Raw genomic sequence first — 13,813 nt, forward strand, 5'->3', positions numbered from 1 at the left:
AAGGCCCTACCGTGTGCCACACGCCGGTCTAAGCAGGGTTTGGAGAAAGGCAAAAGGCAGGCCCTGTTTTTAAGGAGCTTACAACCTAACGGGGGAGACAGCACGCAAGCAGTGACTACATGCAAACGTAAAGCTGATTCAATAAGAATTTCTTGAATTTAGACAGCTCCCATTTGCAGGAAGCTACCAAACAAGGCTCTAATTGTGGAACTGAGGTTTGCATGGGGTATTTGCTTTGACATAGATGGTAACATTTTTTCCCTCAAGTTCATAAATTTATTTGTTTTCACTTTTCAGCATTCACTTACATAAGTTTTAAATTTCCCCCCCCCTTCCCTCCCCAAGACAGCATGCAATCTGACATGGTCTCTACACATATAGTCCTATTAAATACATTTACATGCTCATCATGTTGCATAGAATTATACCAAATGGGAGAAACACAACTAAACATGACAAAAAAGAAAATAGTTTGCTTCATTCTGCATTCCAGCTCCATAATTCTTTCTCTGGATGTGGATGGCATTTTCCATCATGAGTCGTTTGAAAACCTTTTAGGTTCTTGCATTGCTGAAAAGGGATGTCTATCAAAATCAGTCCTTGCACGCTATGGCTGTTACTGTGTATAATGTTCTCCTGGCTCTGCTCATTTCACTCAGCACGAGTCCCTATAAGTTTTTCCAGGTTTCCCCAAAGTCTACCTGCTCATCATTTCTTATAGCACAATAGTATTTCATTATATTCATATACCACACACAGCCATTCCCCAATTGATGGGCATCCCTCAATTTCCACTTCTTGGAAAAAGAGCTGCTATAAATATTTTTGTACATGTGGCTTCTTTTCCCTTTTTTATGATCTCTTTGGGATACAGAACTAATAGTGGTATTGCTGGGTCAAAGGGTATGTACGTTTTTATAGTACTTTGGACATAGTTCCAGATTGCTCTCTATAATGGTTGAATCAGCTCACAGGTTCACCAACAATGGATTAGTAGTGTTCCAACTCTCCCACATCTTCTCCAACATTTATCATCTTCCTGTTTTGTCATGTTAGCCAATCTGATAGGTGTGATGTGGTACCTCAGAGTTGTTTTGATTTGCATCTCTCTAATCAATAGTGATTTAGAACATTTTTTTATATGACTATAGATAGCTTTAATTTCTTCCTCTGAAAACTGCTTGTTCTTATCCTTTGACCATTTATCAATTGGGGAATGACTTGTATTCTTATAAATTTGATTCAGTTCTCTATATATTTTAGAAATGAGTCCTTTATCACACACACTAGTTGTAAAAATTCTTTCCCAGTTTTCTGCTTCCCTCCTAGTCTTGGTTGCATTGCTTTTGTGCAAAAACTTTTCAATTCAATGTAATCAAAAGGATCCATTTTGCATTTCATGTTCTCTGTCTCTTGTTTGGTCATAAATTCCCCCATTCTCCATAAAACTATTCCTTGCTCCCCTATTTTGTTTAATATCAGCCTTTATACCTAGTTTGTGTATCTATTTGGACTTTATTGTGGTATATGGTGTCAGATGTTGGTATATGCCCAGTTTCTGCCACACTACTCTCCAGTTTTCCCAGCAGTTTTTGTCAAATAGTGAATTCTTATCCCAGAAGCTGGTGACTTTAGGTTTATCAAACAGTAGATCTACTCCTCTGTTTCTTAGCCAGTACCAAGTGGTTTTGATGATAGGTACTTTATAATACAATTTAAGATCTGGTATGGCTAGGCCACCTTCCCTAGTATTTCTTTATAAATGATAACATTTTAAGGCTGGAAGGCATCTTAGAGCTCACCTGAGGCCCATACACTTCTGTCCCCCTCTTTTTTAATAAGAAATGAACTAATTGGCAAAGATGACCACAAAAAAAAAAAAAAAAAGACTAGTCCATCCTGGAGAAGCTGTGGCAAGACAGAAACACTAAATACAGTTGGTGGAGTTGAGAACAAATCCAGTCACTCCAGAGGTCAATTTGAAATTATGTTAGAAAAATGACTAAATTGCCCTTTGACCCATAGTCCCATTACTGGCCTAATATTCCAAGGAAGTCAAAGACATTGGATTTATATATGTGAAATTATTCATAGTACCACCCTTTATCATAGCAAAGAACAGGAAAAAAGTGGGTACACATCTGTCAGGGAATGGCTGAAAAAATGGCATATGAATAACTGAATACTGCACAGTAAGAAGTGAATATGAGAAATTCTGAGAAAAACTGAGAAAATGTGTAGAAACTATTACAGAACTAAATGAGCAAACCCAAAAGAACACCATGCAAAATGACAATATAAATGAAAAGACCAGTAAAAGGACAGACAGCAAACAGAATAATTAGTTATAATAGCTAGCATATATATAGCACTTTAAGATTTGCAAAGAGCTTTACAAATATTTCATTTTATGCTCACAGTAACCTGGGAGATAGGTGCTGTTGTTATCTCCATCTGAGGGAATTGTGAGAATTGAATTAACCACACTGACTCCATCTTGTGACTCAATTCTGGATCTAACTCAGTTCCTTTTCTATTCATTTATGGAGCAAGTCCAATTTCTGTCCTGTGAAAAAACTTGATTCAATTATGGAAATTGTGAGAAAACTTTATTGTATTGTTTGAACCTAGTCCTGCATGGCTGGGAAGCTGGACTACCTCTACCTATTGCTTAGAGACTCTTAATTAAAGACCTAGGTTGTGCTGACAAGAAACCCAGTAAGAACCAAACATTGATAGAAGTTTTCTCATAATTATACATCTAAAGCAATCCATATGTCTTATCTGAAAACTGACCCTGTACTGGTCAATCAGTTACTATATCCTTCTTCCTTTAATATAATGCAGACACTTGGGTAGATATGAGATACCTCTTTTTCTAATTTCAGGGAATTGTACCTGTTCATTCTCCCTCTCTCAATTCAGAAAGCCCCTAGTTTTTCCTCCAATTAGAAATCAGATTACCTAATCCTGTATCCTGGTTTATGCCTTGTTAACGGGGGGTTTTAATGCATAAAAATCAGTATCCTCCAGTATTTGGGGTGCAGTGCCAAGCTAAGGAGACCACGACCCGATTTGTTATGCAGTTGAAATGCATTGCTTAATAAATTGATATACTTGGAAGCTTGAACCTTTATTTCCTCAGTTATTTCAAATTTCACCCATCACACATCTGAAAGATAGGGAGACTGAAGCAGACAGGTTACACTACTTTCTCAGAATCAAGCAATTAGTAAGGAAAAAAAGAGTTGAACTCAAGCCTTCCTGACTCCAGCTCCAATACACTGATCAAGTCAGCCATCTAGCTGTCTCCCTTGAAAAACCACTGTTGTAGGCAGAGCCACAATAGCAGAGAAAATCAAGGAAGTTTCCTGAGCTATCCCCAGTTTCCCTTGGAAATAATGTTAAGTCAAGCCTCTAAATGGATTCTGGAGTGACAGAACCCACAAAAACGATAGAGTGAAACAATTCTCCAGCTTAAGATAATTTGGAAGGACTTCAGGAAAGTTCTGTCTCACTTGGGTAAAAGGGGAGCACAGCCCAGCAAAGATGGTGTCCAGGCAAGCCAGCAGGAGGCTCTGAGCCACAGCACAGATCAGCAACCAAGGCCCCTCAGTCGTAAGTCAGCAGGCTGGTGGCACAGCAGGTCCAGCACAAAAGACAAATTGCCAGCCCCAGAACCCTGGCACAACAGGTACGACGAGGCCAGGCCACCCCAGTGCAGTAGAAAAGGTGCATGCATCTAAGGCCCTGGCACAGAAAGCCAGTGACAAAGCCCTTGGCCCCTAGAACAAGAAGCTTGGAACAGTGCCCCCTATGCCCCAGGTATCAGAGATCAACTTTTTAAAAATGAGCAAAAAAACCCAAAAAGGGCCCTGACCATAGAAAGCTACTGTGGTGACAGGGAAGATCACAACACAAACTCAGAAGAGGACAACAATGTCAAAATACCTACATGTGAAGCCTCAAAGGAGAATTGGGCTCAAGCCCAAAAAGTCTTCTTGAAAGAGCTCAAAAAGGATTTTATAAATCAAGTAAGAAAGGTAGAAGAAAAATTGGTAAAAGAAATGAGAGTTATGCAGGAGAATTACAATAAAAGAGTCAACAGCTTCAAAAAGGAAGCACAAAAATTGACTGAAGAAAACAACTCCTTAAAAAAATAGAACTGGCCAAAGAGAAAAAAAGAAATCCACTGAAGGAAACTCTTTTAAAAGTAGAATTGGGCAAATGGAAAAGGAGGTACAAGAGCTAGCTGAAGAAAATAATTCCTTAAAAATTAGAACTTGGGCTCTTAGCGCTGAGGGGCCCTTAGAGGACAGAAGGCCCCTCTTCCCTCTCTCCTCTCTTCTTTCTTCCCTCTCCCCTCTCCCCTCTTCCACTTCCATTCTCTTACTGTAAGATCTTTGCCTCCTTGGGAGATTCCTCTCTCCTCAGGAAGAATTCCCCCTGTACATGTAACCAAGACCCTGAATAAAGCCTAACCCTTGTTCGACTCTGGAAAGTCTCTTCTCGCATACGTTTATCTGGTTTGGCCAGCCGAAGACCTGCGATAGGAAAAGGAGACGCGTGGATTCCCATTAGAAGGATCCGTAGGTGGAAACCGGTGTCGGAGACGCCGGAAGCGACAAGCCCGGAGACCCCGGAGAAGGACCATGCACCACCTGAGTCTGCTGCTGACAGCTTTGACCTTGCTGCCCAGAGAGGAAGCAGCACTCATCCCAACCACTGACATTGCTGCCCGCTCCATCTAGGCATCTCCTTTCAGCGGTTGAAGGAGGACTTTGATATCACGAACCCAGGACACACGGGGATGACCAACTTTTCACCTGAACACCACAGGCTTGGCTTGAGGTCTATTTGCATGACTGAGGGGGTGGTGAAGTGTAAGGCGCCAGCACTGAGCTACTTCTCTTAGAATATGCTTTAGAATTAGTGATTGCACTTCCTCTTGTTGTAATAGGTGTAATTCAGCCATTTAGTTTCATCTTTGTTTTGTTGGATGCTTCTCGTCAGTTGTTGTGCTAGCTGCAGATTTCTGTGTAAATGAAGTTCTTGTTGTGGGGTACCCATATGTTAAAGGCCTCCCTAACCCACTCAGCCTCCAGCCGCTATTTGCTCTAGGGCCATGTGCGCTCTGCGCAAAACAAAAAAGGGCAGATGTTGGGGGTGTAAGCTCAGTTCCATGTGGACAGTCTTGGGCAGGTAAAGGTGAGGACTTCTAAACCTTAGAGTTCTCATGAGGCCCCCCAGGGAACAGCTGGGAATTGAGGTGTGAGACCCGGGCTATCTCGTGCGTCTCCGCCTCTTCTCCGTGGGATACGTGCTGGGAGAGAGCATCCCCGCTCTCGAGATTGGCCCGGGGTCTGAGCACACCTATTGTTGTCTAACAGGCATGGTATTCAGGTGCAAACTATGCGGCGGGAGAGCTTAAGTAGGGTCAGGAAAGCCTGAAGGCGCTCTTAGCGCTGAGGGGCCCTTAGAGGACAGAAGGCCCCTCTTCCCTCTCTCCTCTCTTCTTTCTTCCCTCTCCCCTCTTCCACTTCCATTCTCTTACTGTAAGATCTTTGCCTCCTTGGGAGATTCCTCTCTCCTCAGGAAGAATTCCCCCTGCACATGTAACCAAGACCCTGAATAAAGCCTAACCCTTGTTTGACAAAAAAATAAAATAAAATAAAATAAAAATTAGAACTTGGCAACTGGAAGCTAATGGCTCTATGAGACAGCAAGAATCAGTCAAAATCAAAGGAATGAAAAAATAGAAGAAAATATAAACTACCTACTGGAAAAACAACTGATCTGGAAAATAGATCCAGGAGAAATAATTTAAGAATTACTGGGCTACCTGACAGCCATTATCAAAAAAAGAGCTTGGACAGCATCTTTTAAGAAGTTATGAAGGAAAACTGCCCTGTTATCCTAGAAAATAGTCTTTGAAAGAATCTACCCTCCCCTCCTTTGCTGAAAGAGATCCCAAAGTGAAAACTCCAAGGAATATTGTAGCCAAATTCCAGAATTATCAGATCAAAAAGAAAATACTGCAAGCAGTCAGAAAGAAACAATTCTAATATCAAGGAGCCACAGTCAGGATTGCACAGCACAGGACTTGGCAGCTTCTATATTACAGGATTAGAGGATTTGGAAGAAGATATTCTGGAAGGCAAAGGAGCTTCAATTTTGACCAAGAATCAACTGCCTAGCAAAACTGAGCATAATCTTTCTGGGGAAAAGATGGCTATTCAATGAAATAGGAGACTTTCAAACTTTCCTGATGAAAAGCCCAGGGCTGAACAGAAAATTCAGTCTTCAAATACAAGACTCAAGAGAGCATAAAAAAGGTAAACAGGATAAAAAATGTTATTCAATAAGATTAAACTGTTTGCATCCTTACACAGGAAGATGATACTTGTAACTCTTGAGAACTTTATCTCTATTAGGGCAGTTCAAAGATGTATACATAGAGAGAGAGTTTGGGTATAAATTGACTTTGATGCAATAATATTAAAAAAAATTAAGGGGCAAAAACAAGGATTGTGCTGGGAGAAGAGGAAAGGCAGGGGCAGAATAGGGTAAATTATATCACATGAAGAGGCACAAAAGACCTCTTAGAGTAGAGGGAAAGAAGGGACGTGTGAGCGTTGTTTGAACCTTTCTTTAATCAGATTTGGCTCAAAGAGGGAAGAACATGCACACTCAGCTTTCTATATAAATTTATCTTACCCTGTAGGGAAGTAGGAAGGGAAAGGGGAAAGAAAGCAGAAAGAAAAGGGCGGGGGAACTGATGGGAGGGCAGATTGAGGGAAGTGGTGGTGGTCAGAAGCAAAACACTGGTGACAAGGGACAGGGTGAAAGGAGAGAGAAAAATATAAATGGGGAAAAAATAGGATGGAGGGAAATACAGTTAGTAATCATAACTGTGATTGTGAATGGGATGAACTATCCCATAAAATAGAAGCAGATAGCAGAATGGACCAAAAACCATAATCCTACAATATGTTGTTTACAAGAAACACATTTGAAGCAGAGAGGTAAAAGGCTAGAGCTGAATATGTTATGCTTCAGCTGAAGTAAGAAAAAAAAAAAAAGCAGAGGTAGCAATCCTGATCTCAGAAAAAGCAAAAAGAGATCTAATTAAAAGAGATAAGGAAGTAAACTTACATTTTGTTAAAAGGTACCATAGACAATGAAGTAATATCAGTACTAAACATATATGCACCAAATAGTTAGCATCCATATTCTTAGAGGATAAGTTAAGTGAGTTAAAGGAAGAAATAGACAGCAAAACAATACTAGTGGGAGACCTCAACCTCCCCCTCTCAGAACTAGATAAATCTAATCATAAAATGAATAACAAAGAAGTTAAAGAGGTGAATAGAATTTTAGAAAAGTTAGATATGATAGACCTCTGGAGAAAACTGAATGGGAATAGGAAGGAATATACTTTTTTCTTGGAAGCACATGGGACCTACACAAAAATTGACTGTGCATAAAATCCTCAAAATCCCCCCAGAAAAGCAGAAATAGTAAATGCATCCTTTTCAGATCATGATACAATAAAAATTATGTGTAATAAAAGGCCATGAAAATATACACTAAGAATTAACTAGAAACTAAATAACCTAATCCTAAAGAATAAGTGAGTCATCTCCTCTGACTCTTCATCCATCCCCTATTCTCCCTTCCAGTCCTGCTCTCTTCTTCCTCATCTCCACCCTTCTCTCCATCTTTCTTCCTTCCTCCTTTCCCCGGCTAGACAATGCAGTGATGGAGACAGCTGAGGAGGCCATGGAGCCTACTAAGGCGGATATCACCAGGCTATGCCAGGACACATTCTCCAAAATGGTCACATACCTGACAGGTGAGCTGACAGTCACCAGTGAAAACTACAAACTTCTGGAAAATGTGAACAAACTAACTAGCTTGACGTATCTAGAAATGAAAGATACTACAGTAAACATAAGTAGAAACTTAAAGGATTTAAACCAGAAATATGCAACATTTCAGCCTTATCTGGATCAGATCCCTTTAATTGAGGAGCAAGTAGCAGCTCTTGAGCAGGCAGCTTGCAAGTCGAATGCATATTCAAAGAAACTAGAAACAAAGTACAAGTTAGAAAGGAGATGAAAGACTTCTTTAGCATAAAGACTTTACAGGAATGTTTTATAAGAGCTGAAATAAGTGGAATGGAACTTCTCACTATGTTTCAGTTCCTAAAAGAAACAGTGTTGCTGATCCTAAGAGAATCCCAGCCCACACCTCTGGTTGGATGTGTAACTAGCCACCCTCAATGCTTTCCTAAACCTGTACCCTCTGGAACTCCATCTTATTGTGTGCCCTGGACCAAGGCTCAGAAATTAGGATCAATCCTGTCTAGAGCAGACACAGATGAGAGGGTCTCATCTTCCTGTCTCCTTCCTTCTCTCTCCTTTAGGTCTCCCACCCCTGCAAAACCTGTTCGTGATCTTAAATAATAAATGCCGACCCATGACCCTCAAAAAAAAAAAAAAAAGGAGTGGGTCAAACAACAGAAACAACCAATAATTTCATCAAAGAGATGACCATAATGAGATAACATAGCAAAATTTACAGGATGCAGCCAAAGCAGTTCTTAGGGGAAATTTTATACCTCTTAAGTGATTACATGAATAAAACAGAGAAAAAGGAGATAAATTAATTTCAGCATGCAACTAAAAAAGCTAGAGAAAGATCAAATTTAAAATCCCCAATTAAATACCAAATTGGAAATTCTGAAAATCAAAGATGAGATCAATAAAAGTTGAAAGTAAGAAAACTATTGAATTTATAAATAAAACTAATAGCTGATTTTATGAAAAACAATAAAATAGATAAACCTTTGGTTAATTTGATTAAAAAAAGAAAGAAAACAAAATTAGTAGTATCAAAAATAAAAAAGGTGAATTCACCACCAATGAAGAAGAATTTAAAGTAATAATTGGGAGCTATTTTGCCCAACTGTATGCCAAAAAACTGACACTCTAAGTGAAATGAATGAGTATTTACAAAAATATATATTGCCTAGATTAACAGAAATGGAAATACAATATTTAAATAACCCCATTTCAGAAAAAGAAATTGAAGAAGCTATCAATGAACTCCCCAAGAAAAATATCTCCAGGGTCAGTTGGATTTACACATGAATTCTACTAAACATTTAAAGAACTTCTAATACTATATAAATTATTTGGAAAAATAGGCAAAGAAAAGTAGGCAAATTCCTACCAAATTTCTTTTATGACACAAATATGGTACTGATAACTAAACTAGGAACAGCCAAAACAGAGAAAGACAATTATAGACCAATTTTCCTAGTAAATATTGGTACAAAAATGTTAAATAAAATATCAGGACAAAGATTACAGCAATTTATCATGAGGATAACACATTATGACCAGATAAGATTTATAGCAGGAATGCAGGGCTGGTTAAATATTAGGAAAACTATCAGAATAATTGACCATATCAATAACAAAATTAACAGAAATATGATTATCTCAATAGATGCACAAAAAGCTTTTTGACAAAAATACAGTACCCATTCCTATTAAAACACTAGAGCTCATAGAAATAATTGAAGTTTCCTTTAAAATGACAAGTACTATCTAAAACCAGCAGCAAGCATTATATGTAATGGGGTTAATCCTAATAAGATCAGGGATGAAGCAAAGATGCCCATTATTAATTCAATATTGTTCTAGAAATGTTAGCTTTACCACTAAGAGAAGAAAAAGAAATTGAAGGAATTAGAATAGGCAGTGAGGAAACAAAAGTATAACTCTTTGCAGATAATGTGATGGTATACTTAGAGAATCCTAGAGAATCAACTAAAAATGACTTGAAATAATTAACAACTTTAGCAAAGTTGCAGGATATAAAATAAACCCACATAAATCATCAGCATTTCTATATATTACCAGTAAAGCCCAGCAGCAAGAAATAGAGAAATTCCATTTAAAATAACTGGATAATATAAAATAATTGGGAGTTTACCTGCCTAGATAAACCCAGGAACTATATGAACACAATTACAGAACACTTTTCACACAAATAAAGTCAGATCTAAACAAGTGGAAAAATATTAATTGCTCATGGGTAGGCCAAGCTAATATAATGACAATTCTACCTAAATTAATTTACTTATTCAGTTCTATACCAATCAAACTACTAAAAAATTATTTTATAGAGCTAGAAAAAATAATAACAAAATTCATCTGAGAAAACAAAAAGTCAAGAATGTCAAGGGAATTAATGTAAAAAATGCAAAGGAAGGTAGCCTACCTGCACTAAATCTAAAACTACATTATAAAGCAGTAATCATCACAACTATTTGATACTGGCTAAGAAATAGGGTGGTGGATCAGTGGAATAGGTTATACACACAAGACATGGTAACAACTTATCATAGCAATCTACTCACTGTCTATTATCCCAAAAGACTCCAGGTTCTAGGACAAGAACCCACTATTTGGCAAAAATTGCTGGGAAAACTGGAAAACAGTATGGCAAAATACTAGGCATAGACCAATATCTCACACCCTATATCAAGATAAGGTTGAAATGGGTACGTGATTTACATTTATATTATACATTTATAGCCTTTGTAGGCTGATACTATAAGCAGAGTAGGAGAACAAGGAGTAATTTACCTGTCAGATTTATGGAGAACGGAAGAATTTGTGACCAAACAAGAGATAGAGAACATTATGAAATGCAAAATGGATAATTTAGATTACATTAAATTGAAAACATTTTGTACAAACAAAACTGATGCAGCCAAGATTAGAAGGAAAACAGAAAGCTAGGAAACAATTTTTACAGTCAATGTCTCTGATAAAGGCCTCATTTCTAAAATATATAATTGAGTCAAATCTATTAAGAATATGTCATTCCTCAACTGATAGTCAAAGATTATGAATAGTTTTAAAATAAAGAAATTAAAGCTGTCTATAGTCATATTTGCTCTAAATCACTATTGATTAAAGGAATGCAAATCAAAACAACTCAGAAGTACCACATTACACCTATCAGATTGACTAACATGACAAAACAGGAAGATGATAAATGTTGGAGAAGATGTGGGAGAGTCAAAACACTAATTCATTGTGAGTTGATCCAACCATTTTGGAGAGCAATCTGGAGCTATGTCCAAAGTGCTATAAAAATGTACATATCCTTTGACCCAGCAATACCACTACTGGGTTTGTATCCCAAAAAGATCATAAAAATGGGAAAAGAACCCACATGTACAAAAATATTTATAGCAGCTCTTTTTGTAGTGGCCAAGAACTGGAAATTGAGTGGATGCCCATCAATTGGGGAATGGCTGAACAAATTGTGGTATATGAATGTAATAGAATACTATTGTGCTATAAGAAATACTATTGTGCTGTGAGTAGGCAGATTTCAGAAAACCTGGAAAGATTTACGTGAATGGATGCTTAGTATAGCGAGCAAAACCAGAATATTGTACATAGTAACAGCAGCATTGTGCAATGATCAACTGTGATAGACTCAGCTCTTCTTAGGAATATAATGATCCAAGACAATTCCAAAAGATTTGTGATGGAAAATGCTATAAATATCCAGAGAAAGAACTATAGAGTCTGAATGAAGATCAAAACTACTATTTTCACTTTTTTTGTTTGTTATTTTTCTCGTGGTTTTTCCCTTTTGTTCTGATGACATGACTAATGTGAAAATATGTTTAACATGATTGTATTTGTATAACCTATATCAGATTGCTTGCTGTCTTAGGGAGAGGGAAGGGAAAGGAGACAGGAAGAAAAATTTGCAATTCAAAATCTTACAAGTGAATGTTAAACCTAAAAGAGTGTCCCAAGTAAATCCCCCCTCCCCCAGGGAGCCAGTTGTTAAACATTTACTAGCATATTCCTGCTTCCTCTTCACAAGAGGGGGAGAATAACTAGGACAGAATGTCATATATGTTGTTAGATATGGTTGCTTTATTAGAAGTTTCACTTAATTGTTATTTTTGGTTACAAGGCTGGTGAGAAAGAGACTCAAGAAGCAGAGAGAAAGCTTTAGACTCTAAGTCTCCCCACCAGTGCTATAAGTCTGTGTCCTTCCATGAAAGGAGGTGAGGCAGTGATTAAATGAAAATTAGTATTACTTCTCTGGAGATGTGAGAGATATTTGGCAAGAATATCCATTACTTGACTCATTTTCCTATTACTTTCCTATTCTGCCTAGATTAAATGCATTTTCAAGTTAGAATTAACCATGGTCAATACTGGAAGAGTTGTGAGAAGAAAAGGATGCTAATATTGTTGGTGGAGCTGTGAAATGGTATGACCACTTTGGAAACCAATTAGGAATTATGCAAATGAAGTCACTAAATTAGACTGTGACCTTTGGCCCAGAGACTCCATTATAAAAGCTTATTATACCTTTGTTGTTGTTGGGTCAGTTCCAACTCTTCATGATCCCATTTGGGGTTTTCTTGGCAAAGACACTGGAATGGTTAGCCATTTCCTCCTCCAGTTCATATGACAGATGAGGAAACTGAGGCAAACAAGTTAAGTGACATCCCAGAGTCACAAGGCTATTAAGTGCTGAGGCCAGATTTGAACTCAGGAAGATGAGTCTTCTTGACTCCAGGCCCAGCACTCTATCCACTGTACCATCACCTAACTGCCCCCTTATATTTAAGGAAGTCATTAATTAGAAGGAAGTCCCCAAATACACCAAAATATTTATGGCAGCTCTTTTTGTGGAAGCAAAGAATTAGAAACATCAGATACCCCATTGATTGGGGTATGGATAAACAAATTGTGGTACATTAATATAATGGAATATTACTATGGTTTAAGAAATTATTAAAATGAGGAATAGAGAGAAGCATGGAAAGTTCTATATAAACTGATGCAAAATGAAATACACAGAACCAAGAAAACAATATACATGACTTCAATAATGTAAATTGAAAGAACCATTCACCCCCCCAAAGTGAACGTAGCAAAATTATAAATGTATTAATTAGCTGTGCTGATTTTTTTCCTCTTTAAAAAATACTATTTGTTGACAGGAAAAAGATAAATGTTGGGGAAGATATGAGAAAATTGGAACACTAAAGCATTGGAGTTGTGAACTGATCCAACTTTTTTGGAAAGCAATTTGAAACTATACCCAAAGGGCTATAAAACTGTGCATACCACTTCTAGGTCTGTATCCCAAAGAGATCATGCAAATGGGAAAAGGACCCACATGTAGGAAAATATTTATAGCATCTCTTTTTGTGGTGGCCTAGAACTGGAAATTGAGGGTATGGCCACCAATTGAGAAATGGCTGAATAAGTTCTGATATATATGAATGTAATGGTATACTATTGTTCCATAAGAAATGATGAGCAGGTAGACTTTAGAAAAACCTGAACTTACATGAACTGATGCTGAGTGAACATTGTACCCAGTAACAGCAGCGCTGTAATGATGACTAACTTTGGTAGACTTACCTCTTCTTAGCAAAGCAAGGATCTAAGACAGCTCCAAAAGACTCATGATGGAAAATGCTATCCACATGCAGAGAGAGAGCTATGGAGTCTGAATGCAGATTGAAACATGCTATTTGTTCTCCTTTCTCATAGTTCCGCCCATTGGTTCTAATTCTTCTTGACAAAATGACTAACATGAAAATTTGTTTAATATGAATGTATATGTAGAGCCCAAATCAGACTGCACACTGCCTTAGGATGGGGAAAGAGAGAGGGAGAAAATTTAAAACTCAACATCTTATGGAAGTGAATGTTGAAAACTAATAACATAAATTTTAAAAATACTA

At 37.7% G+C, this 13,813-nt stretch overlaps 1 protein-coding gene across 1 annotated transcript; it reads left to right on the forward strand.

The window, feature by feature from the left end:
- The first annotated feature begins 7,635 nt into the window (after positions 1 to 7,635).
- Positions 7,636 to 8,193, forward strand: LOC140520831 (biogenesis of lysosome-related organelles complex 1 subunit 2-like). Its single transcript, XM_072635183.1, has one exon. It carries the CDS (start codon positions 7,762 to 7,764, stop codon positions 8,119 to 8,121), a length of 360 nt encoding a protein of 119 aa, XP_072491284.1. The 5' UTR covers positions 7,636 to 7,761; the 3' UTR covers positions 8,122 to 8,193.
- Positions 8,194 to 13,813: the final 5,620 nt, after the last annotated feature.

The sequence above is a fragment of the Notamacropus eugenii genome, chromosome 1 (genome assembly GCF_028372415.1).
Source record: "Notamacropus eugenii isolate mMacEug1 chromosome 1, mMacEug1.pri_v2, whole genome shotgun sequence".
Lineage (NCBI taxonomy): Eukaryota > Metazoa > Chordata > Mammalia > Diprotodontia > Macropodidae > Notamacropus > Notamacropus eugenii.